General features: G+C 47.2%; 1 protein-coding gene across 1 annotated transcript; it reads right to left on the bottom strand.

Moving 5' to 3' along the window:
* Nucleotides 1-723: 723 nt before the first annotated feature.
* Nucleotides 724-17,626, bottom strand: LACTBL1 (lactamase beta like 1; the record flags this gene model as incomplete). Its single annotated transcript, XM_084220280.1, has 7 exons — nt 724-1,702; nt 4,107-4,212; nt 7,260-7,507; nt 9,278-9,435; nt 12,310-12,419; nt 14,216-14,360; nt 17,606-17,626. 7 exons carry the CDS (start codon nt 17,624-17,626, stop codon nt 724-726), a joined length of 1,767 nt encoding a protein of 588 aa, XP_084076406.1.
* Nucleotides 17,627-20,360: the final 2,734 nt, after the last annotated feature.

Below are 20,360 nucleotides of genomic sequence, written 5' to 3'. Positions count from 1 at the left end.
ATACTGAGACCATTACAGAGCCGAGTCTAGCTGGAACATCCCACCTTGTGTTCCTACACCCTCCACCCAGCAGTGAGCTTCAGCTTCTACAATGCTCCCACATCCTTTGAAGGACCAGCCAAGGAGCCAAGACAGAGCCACATTGCTCTGCACTTTTGAAAGTTTATGATCCAGGAAAGAAACAGACCCTCACTCCCCAGTGATCCCAAGCAGGGCCTGGTGTCAGACTGGTGCCATTTTTTAGCATATAATGCTTTTGGCAAACCCAGGTAAAAGATCTTGTTTGTGACAGACAGGCTCTTGAAAAGCCCTGGAAAAATCCTTGGACTGATGAAGAGATATTTTCTGAGAGACCCAGGGAATTCTCAGCCCTTTGATGATAGTATTTGATCACCACAGTAGTCATCAAACAGACAATATAAGAGTGGACACTTTAGCGCCTGGCTTTTCTTTTATGGCATCCAAACACATCCATCCAGCACATTTCCACTTCGTTTTCCTGCAGGTGTGTCCGGGTGCCAGCTGGCCTGTTGTGCACTGCTGGAGGCCAGAGACAAATCATTAAAGTCGTCTTAAAAGTGGGAAGGATTTGTTTGGCAAAACAGTCATTTGCCTCCATCCTTCCCTTTTGAATGGCATCCACAATGCCACACAGGCAGGAGAGTCTGGTAAGACACAGATTTGGAGGCAGCTCCCAGGAGCGGAGGGAGGAGTGTGGAATGTTTAGCTGTAGAACACGGGCTTGCGCAGCACGCGCACCACGTTGTAGGTGTTCAGCCCCGGGGCGTCAAAGCCAGGGGACAAACCCTTGCGGTCGAAGGGGTAGAAGTTAAAGAGCTGCCCATTCTGTGTCTCCAGTGAGATGGAGGCAGAGCCCAGGTGCAGAACACATGGGAACTCCTTGTCAAAAACGACTTGGAAAACGCGATCTTCCAGGTGGTGGAGCTTGATTGTCCGATACTTTTCAGGGATCAGCTCTTCCACGTGCGGCCCAAACTGCTGCATGAGCAGCACCCCACCAATTCCAACTTTGATCTCATAGAAAGTCAGGTTGGAATAGGTGTAGTAGCCAACATAAGGGATTGGGTTTGGAGGAGGAACCAAGCTTTTGTCAGCCTCTCTGAATGCTGTCTCCATGGCAGGGATGAGATACTCGTATGTCTGAGTCACAATGTCCCCACCCTGCGGTCTGGGCCCTGCCATCAGCACAATGAAGCTCAGGCGGAGCTTGGGGATGAGAGAGAAGGTTGCTGAGTAACCATCCAGGTCCCCATCCTTCCTGATGACATCATATCCCAACTGCTCGTTAATCTCCCAGGGTGTGCCTGTCTTGTTAGCAAAGTATTCCACGGAGCACTTGAGCAGGGGTGTCAGCATCGTCTTCACCGTGTCGGGCTCGAGCAGCCGGCGGTGGTAAGTGCCCAGGAAGACCATGGCCAGCTTGGCCAGGTCGGCAGCCGTGGAGTACATCTGGCCAGAGGGCCGGTACCAGCCCAGGTCGTAGAGCGGGGCCGGCTGCTGGCTGCCGTAGAAGCCCACGGCCATCTGGGAGCGGATGGGCGCCGTGATGTCGAAGCCCGTGTCCTCCATGCCCAGGCGCTCCAGGATGTTCTCCGAGATCCAGCGCTGGTACTGCCCGTCGGCGGCGTGCTCAGCCAGCACATGCGCCATCAGGGAGAAGGCCAGGTTGCTGTAGTGGCATCTGGAAAGAAGAAGAATATATTGGGATCAGCTGTTCATCAGTGATATGCAAAATCAGTGGCTGGTCTTTCTTCTTTAGGGAAAAATTCACATTTTATGGAATGGCGGATGAAGGGGACACAGAGAAATATCGCCGGCCGGGGGCTATGTACAAACCATGAACGGGACGGGGCTGTTGTGGAACGTGCCTTCAGCTGTTTTATTTTCCAGCATCAGTCTCATTACATGGCTATGACAATGGGAAGATGCCAGCAGCTCACAACCCCAGCAGCAGACAAGGAACTTAATCTTACAACTTACTTTAAAAGTTTTTTGACCAATCACATAAAGCAAAAGCATACTGACAGTAGTTCTAGCCAATCACTGTAAGCACATGTACCTTCAGTTAAAACAATGCCTGCTTATTTAGAATAAAAGACCTGCTTGTCAGCCTTAAAACATAAGCTCCTTTATTAAGCTTAAAACTTCCTAATATCTTGCTAGATATACTTTTTTGCAGCTTAGGGAGTTATTCTAGACAAGTGTTAAAACACAGACCATTGTTCTTTGTCCTTACTTTTCTACTTTTTACATAATTTTTCTGCTGACCTATCTCATGGCTACTGCTTAGCTCCAATCACAGTTCTGCTGTCTCTGAGGCCTGCCTTTTGCAGCTTTCCCAAACCCCTCTGATTTTATGGATTCCCACAAGAAAAGCTGCATGTTGTTGCCATGATTTGTTGCTAAATCAAGATACAGAAATGTTTTACGGGAACACCAAAAGAGCTGTTTAACCCTGATGTACAGAGAGAGCCGGAGACAGAAAAGAAACAACTCTTCTATATTTGCATAACCTGACTTGCTGTTTATAATTGTTCACCATCCATTATTTTTAAGAGCAGCATGGGGAGTTCCAGGTGCTCACCTTAAAGGTCTCAAAATCCTGGGTAAACCACTTTGGGGATTTGCCATGGGATAATCACTTAGATACCTAAGCTACCTTAAGACAGTAAAAGCACTTAAAGAGCACTTAAAAGCCCACAAAGCAGCATCCAGCAATGTGGAATCATTAAAGAAACTTGAGTACTCCAGTCTTTAATAACCATCAAGTGATTTATGTCTTCAGAATTGAATGAAGTTTAATGGCATGAAAAGATGAAGGGGCATTTTTTAAAAATGCATTTTCAAAATTCATTAAATTTTCAACCTTGTTGGTTTCTTTAATTGTGTGAAGCCACCCATCTCATTGAGACCTATTTAGATCATAAATTTGGTACCACTTCAACCTTTTCCAGCCCATTTAGTTGAATAAAAGCATGGTGAGCATCTATATTCTTACCCTAAGAACAATCACATTCTGTATGTAAAACCTTGTATCTGAAATGGAGCTGAATTTTAACATAGAAAAATATGTTAAAACATCTGTATCAGTGAATGTAAACTTCCTTTGGGAAGAATGATCTGTTAGGTGGGAAGCATAACCAGGAACAAGGAGAGAGAGTGAAAACTACCAACATATCAATTAACAAGGTGTTGAGAGACTGTGAGGGGATGTCCTTATTTATCTTCATGGAGATCATAAAATAAAGATACCAATGGAGATAAGTTACAATAAAGATAAAAATACCAAAGAAAATGATGGTATTAAAATCCTAAAATCCTTTAATGAATATCTGTTGTAGACCCCTATATGACGTGGGACAGAACTAACAAAAGTGAGTGGTAGATCCTCAGCCATCCTGGGTAAATTATTTCAGGCTGTAATTAATTACCAAACGATTTTGCAGTCTTAGAAAGTTTCTCCCCAGTTAGCTTGAATCCTTTCCCTCATCTGTTGTCCACTGGATCCTGTTGAAGGCTGTGGGGAATGTCAAAGGCCAGGTTGGACAGGGCTTGGAGCAACCTGGGATACTGGAAGGTGTCCCTGCCCATGGCAGGGGGCTGGAAAGAAATGATCTTTAAGGTCCCTTCCAACCCAAATAACTCTGGGATTCTATGATGCCATGATATTTTTGACTGTTTGCCACCCAGGTAACAGACTTTTAACAGGATACAGGAATTGAAACAAGCACTCATAGACCTTTTTGATAATTTAGAGACACACAATTCACCACAGGCATGATTTTAACTGAAATCTCTGATGATTTAAAACATTTAAAGTCCCTTTCCATTTTTGAAAACCTGTGTCATTTAATGCTCATAAAGTGAACTATAGCAGTTTCATTTGGCTCATCTCGGCTTAAAACACCAAACCCAACCCTGACACCTCTAACAGTCTTTTTTCCCAGCCTCTGCCAGGCATGTGAAGAGATGGCTGAAGCTCCCTTTAGGAATAGCTGCCTTTATCCACGAGCCATGGAGGGTGGGATGGGGCTGAGGGTGGAGAACACATCCAGACCAAAAGCTCCCAAAGGAATGTGTCTGACCTGGTTCCTGGGTCGGCCACCAGGACGTCGTCTTTGAGCAGCGCGAGGGCGTCCTGTGTGCTGCCCTTCCAGAGCAGGCTGGTGGATCGCAGCCTCCTGGGCAGACCTGGGCCATGGGAAAGAGAGAAATCATGGAAATGATGCCTCTGGGGAAGACAGAGCAAAGGCAAGATTCAATGGCAAAATGGAAGCACCAGTGGTGCTCTGGAAACACAGCAAGGGCCTGCCTGCTCCTGCTGGGCTGCAGGACATGGCATCAAGTCAGGGACTCCTGGCTCTGGCTTACATAGGTCCAACTCCAACATCAACTCTGGGCTGCTGCATCTCAGTGAAAATGCCTTGAGGAATGATGGAAATTATCCTGGATCCCCAGGTGTGGTTTGGAAGAGAGGGGCAAAGGGGGTGTTGGGAAATCCCTGTATTTCCATGTGACTGCATTCCCGTGACTACAAACATGTGTAACAGCTCCTTTCACCAGGATTTCATTCTTTACACTTCACCACAGAGGGCCTAAACTTCTCTGGACAACTCCAGACTTGGGATAAAGTACTTTTATCTTCCCCCTCATCTTTAGCAACATTTATTCAGGGTTTCTGAATATAGAAAAAAAACAAGGTTCTTTCCACTTTTAATTATTCAGGCTTTCTAAGTGCATAAAATATCAAGTTGTTTTCACTTTTCATTCCTCACTGAACACTGATTCCCTAAAATTCTTTGGTCAGCACTTTTTTAATCACCCCAGCTCCTCTGCACAGGATCTGGGGCTTGCTTAGGCCAGAACTTGGATCACTTTTGGGATGGAATCGTTGCTGCCATTTGCAGCTTGCTTTGATGTGGATGTTTGGGACGAAATTGGGAAATGTATGTTTTTGACAGAAAAATTACTCACAATCATGTGTTCAGTGACCATGTCTTAATCATGGATTCACTAAGGTTGGAAAAGCCCTCCAGGATCATGGAATCCAACCATTAACCCAGCACTGTCCTGTCCACCCATGTCCCCAAGTGCCACTTCTCACATTTTTTGAATGCCTCCCAGAATGGTGACTCCACTACTCCCCTGAGCAATCTTTGTCAATGCTTTACAACCCTTCCTCTGCAAATTTGTTTCCTAATACGTGATCTAAACATCCCTTGGTGCAACTTGAGGCCTTTTCCTCTTGTCCTGCGTCCTGGCAAGGCTGAATGAAGCCCCGTTCTTTTTTGGCAGCAACACTTGTTTTTCCCAGCTGGCCAGAACTTGGCATTTGAGCTGGAGTGAGAGCACTGTTCTGCCCCCTGCTTCAGGGTTATTTGTGCAGCTGCACGACCAGATAAGGGATGCAGACATCTTCCAGTGGACAATGGGCTCCTTCATTGTGTACTTGCCCCAGTGGCAGCAAAGAAAATGTTGGAGAAATGGGAGAGTTCACCAGCTCTGTGACAGCAGTGCAGTGTCTCCTTGAGGTTCATTGGAAATGATAAACCAGAGCATAATATAATCCAGAGTCATTGATTTCTGCCTCATGGGCTGCTAATTGAAGTGACAAGCACGTTGTTAATAATTTACAATCACATCCCATCCTGTCATTCGTGTGGACTGGAAAATCACAGTCTTAACAAGCTGGAGCTTCCCTCCAGCAATGGGCCCATCGAGTGCTGAGGAGAAAAACCTTTGGAGTTACTTCTGTAATATGCAATGGAGAGACTAGATAATGAGGATCTATTACAGATCAGTTTCCACTGGAAGAATTTAGATGAAACCCACTTTACAATGTGTCATGCAGTGGCTTTGATCCCAGTGCTAAGCAGAGCTTATTCCTTTTTGGGGTTTGACACACAGCAAACGGAAAGTGGAACCAGAACATTCCTTCGATTTGCAGTTGGGATTTTGAAACTGTACACCTCCTTCTGCTGAATTGTCAGGGTCCAAGGGTTGGTGTGTCCTCTGGGGGTGCTCTGGGAAATTTGGGCCACATTCTAAAATCCAAAAATACACAGGAGCATAAAAGGAGCTGAGCAGGGGCACAAATCTAACATAGTGATGGAAGCAATGGAAGGGCTGCACAGCAAAAGCAATTATGCCATGACCAGATATGCTTTTGACTAATGCTCCTTACAACATTTCTGGGGTGCACATCACACCTCCCTGGGTGACAGGAGCAGTCAGAGCAGCTTCAAGTGCTCAGGATAGACAGAGGGGACCAGGCAGAATTGGTGCCCCGAAGACAACATCAGGCTGGATGGAGCCACACCTTGTCTGCAGGCAGAGGGGCTGGGCAGGGATGTGGCCACTGGCCACTTTGGATTGTTTATCTGCCTCTTTCCAGATTTCAGTATCAATCCATTTGGGGGAGCCCTCATTTTCATATTAGCTTTCTTCAGATGATGCTGTACCCCATGCTGAGGTCCTGCAAGTTGCAGACATGCTATTTTGATTTTAGGTCCTAATTTTAGGGCATTTATTCCAACCAGGAAAAATGCAAGTGTTACAGAGATTGACCAAAATACCACACATTATATCAGTGTCTTTGGCCATTACATTTTGTAATCCCTCAGTCAAGTATTAGCAGCTTTGTTTCAGAGAAAGGGTAAAGTTCTTAGTCCTGTGAGCTCCTTCTCCCTTGATGTATGAGTTCCTCAATTCTGAAGGTAGCAGATTAACACTTCTCTGACAGCAAATGCCAAGCTATAAATAGCTCAGGAATCCCGGATCAGGAACCACACTGACAGCTAAATTTAGCTCAGCAATCGAGGTCTTTCTATACAAAGCAAAGAGATTTGACCCTCAACTCTACATCTCAGAAAAAAGAGAGCGCTCAGGGCTGGAGTACAAAATACTGTTGTGCAATTGGAACCTGATTTCAGATCATGGTAGTGAGGAGAAAGGAATCTGTGTTCACCTGAAAGGAATCTGTGTTCAACTTGCAGGGGAAAAAACCTCATCATCTCAGCCCCTTTTCTGGCAGGTATCCTGGACAAGAGTTCCCTTGGAGCACTCTGTGACACCCTGCTTCCAAGAGCCATGCCTGGTCCCTGGGAAATGCACAGTGCAGGGTCCAGGCTGGGAAACAGCCTCCCAGCAGTTTTTTTTATTCCTGCAATAGGGTCTGCTCTCTCTGATGTGTCTTTCCAGGGCAGAGAGGCTCAGGGACACTCAGGGAGCTGCCTCACCTGAAAGCTGACTGGCCATTCTGCGCAGGGTGACCAGGGATGGCTTCAGGGGCACGGAGCCTTTGTCCAGAAACACCAGGCCATCTGCAGTGTATCTCTGCTCGGAGTCCTTGAGCCTCCCCAGAGGGTTCTTGATAACAAAGTTCTGGGCATAACGCTCCAGTGGGTCATCAAGGGATGTGACTTTTCCTTCCTCCCACATCTTGTACAACATAATGGTGGGGAAGATCTTGGAGACACTGGCAATTCTGTTAGGGAAGAAACATTTGGAGAAATTTAGCATTAAGAAGCCCATGAATCAAGAGGAAAGAAGAGATCACCGTGATTTTACGTGTTACACCTTTGTTCATTCCAGAGGGAATGGTTAAAATACAGGTAGGAAGTTTGAATTAATATCCTTAAATGTGAATCTTTATAGACTGCAACATAACCTCTGAATGTCTCCAGCAGTGCAGTGGGCTGCTGATCTCGTTCTATTCACTTGGCATTCATAAAAAGACATAAATTGTAAATTACTGGTTAGAAAACACCATAAACATTCTCACATTGTTTACTGGAATTTTAAGGTTAAAATCACAGAATCATTTAGGTAGGAAAAGACCTTTCAAATAATTGAGTTAGACCATTTACCCAGCACTACCAAACTGTCCCAAAATGGCAGATTCCCACAGTTTGTGAGTCCATCCAGGCTGTCCCTGTGGCGCAATCGGTCAGCGCGTTCGGCTGTTAACCGAAAGGTTGGTGGTTCGAGCCCACCCGGGGACGTGGCCCTGACACCTGCCCCTGTGGCAGGGGGTTGGAATCAGATCGTGGCTATCTTTTCCAACCTAAATGATTCAGGGGTTCTGGAGGAAAAATAGCACAAGGTCACTTTCCCATTATACAGTTGGGGAAGAGACATATAATCACAGCTGCTGAAACTGCCCAAAATTGTTCATTCTGAGGACAAAATTTTATAGTCAGAGTGCAGCCCATGTTTCTTAGGTAACACAGTTACAATTCACTGAAAATTGAGGAAGGAAGCATTTCCTTCATCTTCGTTTTTGGTTTTAGCACACATTAAGAGCTTTATTCTGTCTTAACCTAAAAAATAACAGCCAATATGAATTTGACTTCACTGGAACAATAAATAAGCTTATGGGTCTGCTTTATGTGTTCTGCAGATATTCATCCCAAACATCAGTTTTTCCCTAACCAACATTTATTATTTTTTTGAATCCTGTGGCACTGTCTCCTCTCTGCTCTCCAAATCTGTGTCAGCTCTTAGTATTTGGGTTTGTGCCCTGGACATGAAGCCATTCCCATGTAAGGAACAGTATGTTTTCAGGATCTTTAGGGTCATTGCTATTCCAATTTAAAATATTGTCAGAATTAAATTTAAAAATACATAAAAAAATCCAAAGTAACTCAGTAAGCTACCAGCATATAACAGTCTGGGAATTCACTTTGTCCCACAAAGTTCCAGCATAAGCCAGCAGAGTTTCCTGCATGGACCTGCAGTTTGTGATGGCGTCTCTATTGCAGGCATCTGTCACTGTCATATTTTCTGGAAAAATCCCCTTGCCCAGGATTCTTCTTCCAGGAAGCTGAAAAGCCTCAGAGAAAAAGGAAAACAATAATATCTCATTTGCTTCTCCTGTGTTTTGCTGCTTTGGAATGTGCTTTGGAGATTGTTTATCCAGCAGGTGATGATTTCTGCTGTGAATTATTCTGACTTATTGGCCAATTACAGTCAAGCTGTGTCGGACTCTGGAGAGAGAGTCACGAATTTCATTATTGTCTTTTAGCCTTCTGTCTGTATCCTTTCTATATTCTTTAGTATAGTTTAGTATAGTTTAGTTTAGTATTCTTTTATATTATATAGTATCATAAAAAAATAATAAATTAGCCTTCTGAGAACATGGAGTCAGATGTATCATTCCTCCCTGCCATGGGAGTCCCTAAAAATACAAGAGGTACCAGCTCTCCAGAGGCGTGGTTGCCCACTCCTGGCTCTCACACTGGGCCAGGTGCCTCACCTGTAGATGGTGTACTCGTTGGGCGCCCCCGAGGCAGGGTCGGAGGCGTTCCTCTTGCCGAAGTTGCCCGTCCAGAGCACGGTGTCGTTGTAGATGGCGATGGCCGACATGGCCGGGAGCCCGGAGCTGTGCATCTTCTGCCGCAGCATTTGGTCCACCTGGGGAGAAAGGGAAACCATGAACTCCCAAAGAGGAGTCTTACAATGCATCCAGTCTGTACCAAGCAATAGAAGGCTCAGATCATCCACCCTCCTCACTCCCAAGCACTCGAGAGTGATCCTATGAACAGTGTTCTGGAAAAAAAAAATTTTAACTGTTTATCTGTTTCTTCTAGAATTGCTTCTGTTGAATTATCCTGCGTCCTTTTTCAGTCTACATATCCACTGTGTAGAAGAATGTGGTGCTTATGCTTGTAATATTTATGATTAAAACCAAATATCAACGTGTAATAATTGCAATTTCTTCTTTTATAATTTGTATTCTGCACATCTGTACTTTGCACTGGTATTTTAGGGTCAAAGATTTATGAGAAAAAGACTTTTCAGATATCCCATGAAACTTCCCATGCCATGAAACCCTCTGGAGCTTGGGCTCTGTGTTGGTGTGATTATTTTTTCTCTTTCATTCACGAATGGGACGGGGCTGCTGGGATACTTTCCTTGAGCTTTATTTGCAGCATCAGCCTCATTACATGGTTGAGACAATACAAAGATGGCAAAGCTCACATATAGCCAGCAACAACCAAAGATTTCTTTGTTTTAGAACATTCCAAAAACTTTCCAGCCAATAGCCTATTGCTAAAGCTTACAGGCAATTTTTTTATAAGTACACATACACCTACTTCACACAATGCACGCTCGTCTTCTTTCTATTAACAATACATAATACTCCATTACTAAGCTTAAAACCTTCTAGTGTCTTGCCAAACATATTTTCCTACTGTCTTGAGGTCTATCTTAACCAAACCTAAGATTCAAGCTATTGTTTGATGTCCTTGCTTGCTATACAATTTTAACTTTTTCTACTTTCAGATTTTACAGCTACAGCTTAACTCTAAGTTTTCTGTTTTTTCTATTTCCAAAGCCTACTTTTCACAGTTTTCTAGAAACCTTTTTTCCTTTACTATTTCCCATGGACTTCTGTTTAAACCACAACCTGAGAAACAGCTCTGAGCAGCTAAAGGGCTGTGATTGCTCCTGGCTCCCTGTTGTGCCAGGGCCGTGCAGAACTCTTCACTGAGCTGTACAGAACTCCTCATCAGCTCTGCACCCACCTCCTGCAAGCAGAATGCATCAATCTTGCCCTTTTGGGACTTTTTCAAAGCTATGTCATCATCTTGCACATATAATTTGCATTTTCAGGCACAGGTTTTGTTTTGCACACCGTGGTTAAGACATAAGAAACGTGGCACTTCCAGACCCAGTATTTGAGGCAAAAAAAGCCAAACCGAGTCATGTCCTTGGGGTCTCTTCACTGAATGGCCAGGGAAAGTGCACTGAGAGCAACAAGTGGAAACATCCACCTTGTGTCCAGCACTTCTGTCAGGGTCCTTTGCCCTCCCTCCCCATGGAGCAGTGGCCTATCTGGTACATCTGTGGATGTGTTCATCTGGTGCACCAGCACCTCCTGAGGAGGCTCTGCTCTCATGGAGACCATGAAAAGGGACTTTGGACAAGGGATGGAGTGCCAGGACAAGGGGGGATGGCTTCCCACTGCCAGAGGGCAGGGTTAGGTAGGACATTGGGAAGAAATTCTTCCCTGTGAGGGTGGGCAGGCCCTGGCATAGGGTGCCCAGAGCAGCTGTGGCTGCCCCTGGGTCCATGGAAGTGCCCAGGGCCCGGCTGGACGGGGCTTGGAGCAGCCTGGGATAGAAGGAGGTGTCCCTGCCCATGGCAGGGGTGGCACTGGGTGAGATTTGAGGCCTCTTCCTGCCCATGTCAGTCTAAGATTCATGTCAACAATCATGACCCTCCTTTTCTCAGAGTCTGACCTTTAGACGGGCCTGGACCTGCAGAGAGGCAGAGACTTCATAAAAGTGTATGAGAAGTGATGGGAATTGAAATTCAGTGTGGATAAAGCTGTGTGTGCAGGGAAACTGCCCAAACCTGGTCCTGAGCTCTCAGCAGCAGGACCTCAGGGCTGTGGTGGATGTTCCTATGGAAACATTTGCTCAGTGCAGACAAAAAGGCAAATAAAATAGGAGGGATTATTAGAGAAGTAACATAAAATACACAGAAAACATATTTTTTTTCACTGTATAAATCCCTGATTCACTTGCATGTTGAATATTGTTTACAGTGCTGATTGCCCTCTACTTGTGAGGAGACAAGTGAGAGAGCAAGTGATGGGGGCTAAAAATAGGGAATGTCCCGTCAGAGCATGATTATTCGTATGGTCCCGACAGTCTAGTCAGAGCAATGCTGCAGTATTTCCTCAGAGCTCAGGGAGCCTGCCAGAAGTTCAGGCAGTGCTAAAATGTCAGATCCATCTCATACTGACAATATCATGACAGTGTATTACACTTCCAGACAGATGCAGACCTTCTTTCCCTTCTTTCCCTTCTTTCCCTTCTTTCCCTTCCCCTTCCTCCTTCCTTTCCCCTCCACTCCCTCCCCTGGAGTTATGTATAAGCATCTTTATAATTTTTAAACAAGGCTGTGGGGGAAGCCAGCAAAGAAAGAAAATTTGGCCCTGGCTGATGAATTGGAACCAGAGACCACTTGAGCCAGGTACTCTCCAAGACATGAGGGCTGCCTAATAGTGGACCAGATGCAAAGAGTTATTATGTTTTGGTGGTGAAAGCTCACCATACCTTCTGATGGACAAGTGATGTTTGTCCATGCCAGCTCACCCTCTGGGCAAGAGAACTGCTCACTGAAGGAGTTCACACATCCATCTCTAGGTTTGGATGTTCTCCCCCTCCTCAATTCCCCACCTCCTTCCCCAGGATGTTCAGTGGCAAAATCCACCATCTCCCCTGCAGAAGAGCAGCCAAGAGCTGTGTGTCCCTCTGCTCCCTCCTCCCCACAGACCTTCTCCAGTGCTTCCTTCAGGATGGGGAGGGGGTGGTCCAGTGGAACTGGTTCAGGATAGCGGGGACACATCTGCACAGCTTCTGACCTCACCTCCAACACAGATGGATCTGGAAAACAGTTTAGGGTGTCACAGGTCACCTCAGCAGACACATGGGCAAGCCTGAACCTCACCCAGCAGCCCCCACGAGCTTTCTTGCTTGCCTTGGCCTAAGGGACATTTCTGCATAGAGAAAGGACATTGCTGAATTATTTCTGTCTGATGTAAAACAGGGCTGGCAGGGGCACTGTGCACTGTTATTGCTTATTGCAACGTGGGATGGACACAGAATGTACTTCAACTAACTCTGCAACCTGGGACAGTAAAGAACTGGGGCTGTAGAAGACTCTGGAGTGCCTGGCAGTGGGTTTAGCCCCGTGGAAGGGCATGCCCATGTCTAAAGGAAAGTGTGAGCTGGGGTTCAGGACAGCAGTGGCAGAGTCATCCCTGTATCATAACCTCAGAAATGGGGCCAGGAGTGACCTGTGAAGGCCACCTGAAATCCAGCATTAGCAACACTTGGTAGGCCCCACACCCACTCCATTAGTTGTCTCCTGAATCAGCTGCATCCTCCATGTCCCACAGAGAGCTTAAATTTTTGTGGCCAGCAAAGATCTTTAAACTTTGACAGAGATGGGAACTCCCTTACTTGGAGGCACTATTTTCCCAGCTGATCCCAAGGTGTTCATAAATACAGCTACCCTGCTCTGACAGCTGGGGACAAAATGCCATCTTCATGCTTACCAGGTGAACATGAAGCATGAGAAATTGGGATGAGGAGAGAAATGGCACTAGGAAATCTTGGAGATGGATACACACAGCCTACAGGCAGTCTGGCACTCTGAGATAAAAATGTGTGCTTTGAAACCTTCTCAACCCTTGGTCTCTGAAATACTTCTAGCACCTTCATCATGGATTTTATGACACCTTTAAGCTACTTAAAACTCTGATCCATTGACACTGTGTATATTTAATCCTTGTGCAGTGCCTTGAGCGGATCAGTTGAGTTTCCTATAATCAACAGAGGAGGCCACGGAGATGCTCCATGGGCTGGAGCCCCTCTGGAGCCAGGCTGGGAGGGTTGGGGGTGTTCTCCTGGAGACAGAAGGCTCCAGGGAGGCTTTAGAGTCCCTCCCAGGCCCTAAAGGGTCTCCAGGAGAGCAGGAGAGGGACTTGGGACAAGGGATGGAGTGACAGGACAAGGGGGGATGGCTTCCCACTGCCAGAGGGCAGGGATAGGTGGGATATTGGGAAGGAATTCCTGGCTGTGAGGGGGGATGCTGAGGCCCTGGCACAGGGTGCCCAGAGCAGCTGTGGCTGCCCAGTCCCTGGATGTGTCCAAGGCCAGGCTGGACAGGGCTTGGAGCAACCTGGGATAGTGGAAGGTGTCCCTGCCCACGGCAGGGAGGTGGAACAGAATGGGCTTTAAGGTCCATCCAGCACAAACCTTTCTATGATTCTGATTCCATGAATTCTAGCGTGGACCAGGGGGCTTAAGCCAGGGCAAAGATTTGGGGAACAGGAAAGAGAGCAAACACAGAAGCAGATGGTAAAGTACAAAAAACCCTGTTTCTAAATTGGAGTAACTAACTGGAGTAACAACAGGAAAAATAAAAGATAAGGAATCTAAAATAAAATGCCTCCTTAGCAGTTATCCAAACCCAGGCCAGGAGTGAAGGAGCTCCCTTGGGCAGCAGCAGAGTGACGTGGTGCCTCCATCGACCCAGCCTTCACCTCCTCTGTGGCCTTGCTTTATTGCTCTCTGGGGAAATCTGTGTTTGGGGAAGTGCTCTTTGGGAAGAAACATTTTCTTAGTCTTCCAAATCTCTGTGGCACACCACGACCCAGGTTAAACCCCCTACTCACTGGGCTCCACCTTGGGGAGGCTGTACTGCCACAGGAAGCAGCCGGTCATGGCCACGGACAGCAGGAGGAGGAAGATGACCAAGACATGGATCCACTTCATCTCCATGGCAGTGAGCCTGAGGAAGCTCCGGCTGCAGGGTGCCTGCTGGGAATGGAAAAGGAATGGGCTAGGGGAGAGAGAAAACACCTGCTGTGTCAGCTGGGAGAGAGGCCCCTGTGCTGGAGAACAAAGCTGCTGCAGGGACAGGACTCACCTGGCCTGGTGGAAGTGTCCCTGCCCATGGCAGGGGGTGGAATGGGAGGAGCTTTAAGGTCTCTTCAACCCAAACCATTCTGGGATAATTTCAGTAACACTGCTACACCAGGGCAGGGCAGACCAGCCCCTGTTGGGGTAACTGGAACCAGAAATGACTTCCTGGCTTTCAGGGAGCTCTGTGAGCCAGGAACTCCTCCCCTTGCTAGTTCTTCTGGAACACCAACCACTCTTTTTGCCTTCTCCCCTCCGTGCAGGTGAAGCTCATCATCCCAGCCTGGCAGGAGTCTCAGTTACAGATCTCACTTCCTCCCTTCTCAATCACCATGACTTATTCCTGGATATCTTTCCAGACCCTTTTTCCAGAGTCCAGCATCTGTTCATGGCAGCCACCAGCCAGACCATCTGAGCAGATCCAGCTTTTCTAGATGAATGATGGAATTTTTCACTCTGTGCTGCCCTTACCCTTCTCTGTTGTGCCTGTAAATCCCATTCTATCACGTACCATCTGTAAGCTTGGCATTTACAGATGCCATGTTTTGGAAAACTGCCTGATATTTGAGTGTGTGCAGCTCTCACAACACTGGAGACCATCCAGGTTGGTGAGAGAACCAGATCAATGTTGAAGAAAAACAAGGAACAGATGACAAATGAGGAGGTGCCTGAGCCTGAGCTGTGCTCCTTCACTGCCTGCAGGAGGTCAGGAGGGTGCTTTTGAAAGTTTGGCAATTAATGTTATAAAACATATGGCCTGCCATTTGCATCCAATATGCTCCACATTCCTATGCTGTTTCAGGTTGTCTGGACTCACTTGTAGGATAGACAGATTGAAATATTCCCTTTAGATTTCCACACAGCCTTTTTCCCCCCCTGTTTTGGAGATACAGGATAGCTCATGCAAAAGCTTCTGCAAACCAACTGAGCCTTGTCACTCACAGCCAGGGAATCTGCAGAGCCTCTCCCAGACTCACACATGGTTCTGTGGATCCAGCTGGGTTTTCCAGCCTTCACTGGAACTCTGAGTTACAGTTCCACTTTCTGCATAATAACAGAAATATATCATAATTTTTCCTGAAAACTTTCAGCCTGGTCAGGCATTCCTATAGGATTTCCTGAAAGCAGCTTATGTTAGGTTCTTCCATAACATAATTAAAATTCAAGGGTGGCTTAAGACTGTGCAGATGCCTGCAGACCCACTCACACCTGAGCCTGCCTGAGTGCTCCAGGTCCCTATTCCAGCCTGTGACTTGTTTCTAAATAGGGGAATTCCATCCTGACACCAATCCCACTTTTGTTTGGAAATACCAACCTCCTTCAGGGCCTTAGCAGGCAGGAGATTCCATCACCCAAAGAAAAGCCTGTGCTGAGATCTCTTTAATCCCCTCATGCTGTGGCTCAGTGTGTGTTCAAGGATGTCACCCAGAGCTGTTTTCCTGCAGCAAGGAGGGGGACAGGGCCCTCTGCCCTGGAGTGCTCATGGGTGACTTTCTTGGATTTAGTCCCATCTTAGTAACATTGACTCCTCCACCAATTTTCAGTTTCTCTGACCATTTTTCTGCCTCTCTCCTTGCTTCACTGAGAAGCCCTGCTTCCTGACTGCCAAAGAACAAGAGAGAAGACTATTTTCTGGTATATTCCTCATCTCATGGGCTCCAGGCTCCCTGGGCCAGGAACTGAGGACACAAAGATACTGACTTAGAGCTCACCTTTTCGTCCAAACCTATCCTTCTGTCCAAACTCCCCTTTACTTCATGTGGATCATGAGTGTTCTGAAAGGGTTTTTCCTTCTCTGCCCTGTGGTCTGGTGGGAATGCAGAGAAACCCTGGCAACACCATGGCCTAGAGATATGGATCTCTCCCTTATTGATGGCACACCAGATACCTGGACATGTGAGAAATATTCCTCCATCCGAGGATATGCTCTACCCTCCAAACTACTTTTCAGGGAAAATACCACTTTTCCCCTGCACCTGGGAGACTGTCAGGCAAGCAGATGGATAGATCCCTATAAACCCTCCTCACAATTCCCACTCCAGGACCTGTCTCGTCTCACCTTCCTCTGGTTTTCCCCTGACTCCATGTCTCTGTGACTCACAGCTCACACACAGACACAGCAAGGCAGGGGGAGGGGGACACTGAGCACTTAAACACATGCAAATGAATGCAAACACTTGCAGGAATGAGTGCACACAGCTTCCCATGGGGACAGCCTAGCAGTAGAATACATTTCCCCCCCCCCTCCTTTCCCCCAGCTTTTCAAAATGAGGATGGGGAAAAAAACTGGGGATTCCCACTGCACCCCCCAGGTCACTGTCCTGCCCCACCAGGGTTGCTTGGCCAAGGCACAGCTCAGCAGGGATTAGGGAGAGCCAGAAAGACCCCCAGCCCCTAACGTACCACCTCCAGGAGCTGCCTCAGTCCCAAAGGCTGTTGTCCTTCCTCCAGGCGTGCGGGCACTTGAACAGCCCCATCCTGGCCAGCCTCAGCCCGGGCAGGGGGCAGCAGGAGCCCTGGGCATCTCCCAAAGGCAGCTCTGCCTCACGGGCAGGCGCTGCTCTGGCACCGGCTGGAGCAGCCGCCCTTCTCTGCCCACCAGTCCTGCTCCAGGTTTATCTTCCCTGGAGTCCTGCTCTGGGCTTCCCCATCCATTTGGCCCATCCAGGCCCTCCAAAGAGTGCTGCTGATCTGCCCTGGGAAAGGAGCTTAAGTGACAGGGACAGCATGGCATTTGCACAGGAAAGTGCCTGAGAGATTGGATGTTAATTCTTCCTAATGCTTCTGTGCCATGTGTGTGAATCACAGCTGAAACCAGGAGAGCTTCACCATCTATTTATAGCAGCTTCATCTCCTCCTGACATCTGAACAGGAGGAGATTAAACAGGAGAGGGCCAGTCCCTGAGTGCCTCCAGCCAGCCTGGGGAGCTGCTCAAGGGGAGGGGACATGGAGAGCTAAGCCGGGAGCTCAGGCACTCCCTGGGCTTAATCCTGAACAGCCTCCTGGAGTTCTCCCACAGTGACAGACAAGGGAGTCATTCCCAGCTCCCAGGCTCACAGGACAGAGATGGAGCCCAGATTGCTTTCACCTTATCTGCCAGGCACTCTGAAGGATAGTGGGAGGTGCATGAGGGCATCCTTACCCGCAGCTGTAACCCCTCCATGGCTGCTCAGGAGGCTCTTCTCATCCCCTGTGCTGCTGGTCCCCACGAATAAAGGGCTTGTAAACCCCTGTGATGGAAAGGACAGAGTTGGTGCAGGAAAAAGCAGTCAGAGCAAAGAGGTAACAAAGCCCAGCTTGGGTAAGAATAGCTGCAGGGACAAGACTGGCTTTGGGGTCAGGGGCGACATGGGGGACATGGGGATTGGAATGAGGTGGTCCTAAAGGTCCCTTCCAACCCAAACCATTCTATGAGATAAAACACAGTAACCACAAAAGTCCTCAGCAGCGCCTTCCCCCTCTCTGCCTCTCATCTGGCAGCATCTTGCGTTTAGTCTCAAGCTCTGGGACTTCCCATTTCCCTTGACCATCCTCACCTCACCTCCATACACAAGAAACTGAAGCTTTGAGGCCTTCAGGGGTGACATATTTTCACTGTGGATCCTCCACAGGGTCCTTCCAGCCTCCCCGCAAGGCTCCTTTGCCTTGTTCCCTCTACACAGCCAACAACATCCCCTTACCCTGGGAATCACAGCCAAGGGACTGAATGACACAATTGGAAGTGCCAGGATAATAGCAGCACCACCACCTTTCTCACAAAATCTGCCATAAAATCTCCCTCATCCATCTACCTGGCAGCAGCAATTCAATCCCCAACCCCCCAAAAAGAGCTCTTACCAGCCTTGCTTCTACCTCCGGCTTCCAGCTGAGGAATTGGGGGCTGTCCTGCAGCTGCAGATGTTAAGAGCATCTGAAGCACTAATCCAGCTGCCAGCCTCTCTGAGTACAGATTAATGGGCCAGGCCTCACCCCTCCACAAGCAGCATAGCATCTGTCCAGCCATGCAGCCAGAGGGAGGATTGCTGGTGATTTCCTGGCTCCAGTGGTACTGCAGAGTGGGAAATGGGGAGCTGTGGTGTGGGCATCCATAACATGTTATGAGCTGGAAATGTTGATAACAGACTGCTATTATATTAATATACTATAATAGTATTGATATTATATAATATTATGTAACAGAATATAGCATTATATAATATAATATTATATTATAATATATTATATATTATATGTATAATGTATATGTTATATTATGTTATATTTTGTTATATTAATTATAGAAGATAAAATTTATATAATATAATATATTATTTACAAAGTACATCATAAATGTTCTCCAAAGAGGAGGGCATGGCTGTGCACTCAGTCACATTCCAGATCCAGGGGATTATGCACCTCAGGAGATCCTGCTGTCCCATTTCTTCTTCAGATCTTCACAGGTAGGGGCATTCTCCCCAGTACCATCCCTTCCTTCCAGAATCTCCAATAGCAGCCCAAAATCTGACAGTGCCCAAAATATCCGGTGGAACCTGTCCCTGGGCCCCAGAGCTGTGCCCAAAATATCCAGTGGAACCTGTGCCTGTGCCCCAGAGCTGTGCCCAAAATATCCAGTGGAACCTGTGCCTGTGCCCCAGAGCTGTGCCCAAATTTTGGTGAATGGGGTGGCCAATGACCTCGTTGCTGATTAGAGTAGATCAGGCTCCTCATGGTTCTGTTCCCATTTCTGGGAACTCTGCTTTTCTTCTGTTCCTGCTACCAATGTTCTTTATGGTGGCCCCATGGCCAGTTATCCCGCACCTACCAACAATCCCTTTGTCCTGGGAAGCCAGTCAGTGCCTCAGAAATGTGAGTCTGTGCTGTCAAAGGTCCCTTGTGGTGGCCATTGCTCTGCTGGGGCTCCATCTCTGGTTATAAATGGCCTGTGTCCTCCATATGAAATATCTGTGCTTTTCTGACAGACCTGCTGTGCCAAAGATTCTCTTCTCAGTTTTGTAGTACCTCCGTTAAAGGCATTCCTTTCTCAGTGCTGGGTCTATTTTCCCATCATTTTCAGGAACTAAGGGATTTAAATCCTATTCCGTGTGTGCCTTGTGCTGGCCAGGCTGTGCAGGAGAGGGGTTCAACCCCCCCAGCCCCCAGTATAGAGAAACTCACTCCAGTATTTTCACCAAATCTGCTGCTGGAATTTTAACCCTCATCCTTCGGAGGCTGGGTCCTGGTTCTGACCAGGTCAGAACCAGGACAGTGTCAGTTTTTCAGTAGCTTGGAAGGGCCATGACCAGGACCTGGAGGTGCTGAACCACCTTGTGGATTCGCTGGGAGCAGGGAAAGGGACTCTTCTGGGAGAAGGGGAAAGGGGTCCCTGTCAGTTGAGGAAGTGGTTGGGTATTGTCTATTATTGGGTGCTTTTTTCTCCAAGTGAATAGTTTCTTAAAACCTTTGTCTCTAGCATTGTTGCTGTTACTGTTCATTTTCTTATCTCATGGCTGTTTCCAGTAAATTGTTCTTACCTCAACCATCTTTATCTTTCATGCCTCCAACTGTCCTCTTCAGCCACCCTCAGGTGGAGGGTGAGAGGGAAGCAAGGGGCACTAAATTGGAGAATTCCATTCCTAAAAGGCCACAGCCTCCCAACAGAGGTCCCACATTGCTGGTAATGGATCTTTGGAGATGAAAGGATCACAGATTGTGGTCTTGGGTCCCACCTGAGATGCCAAACTGTTAATAAAGTTTTTTTGCCCTTGGCTCCCTGCAGCACAGTCTGAGACATCCTATTCCAGAAAAAAAAAAAAAAAAAAAAAAAAGAAGAAATATTTGAGTGCTACAGCTTGAGCTGGGTGTCTCTACAGAGGGACCCTGAAAAAAGAGATCCCTGGGCTTTTCTACCCTCGCAGTCT

The sequence above is a fragment of the Fringilla coelebs genome, assembly GCF_963513975.1.
Source record: "Fringilla coelebs genome assembly, chromosome: 22".
Classification (NCBI taxonomy): Eukaryota; Metazoa; Chordata; class Aves; order Passeriformes; family Fringillidae; genus Fringilla; species Fringilla coelebs.
The sequence above is the reverse complement of the archived record's forward strand: the minus strand, read 5'-3'. Positions and strand labels throughout refer to the sequence as shown.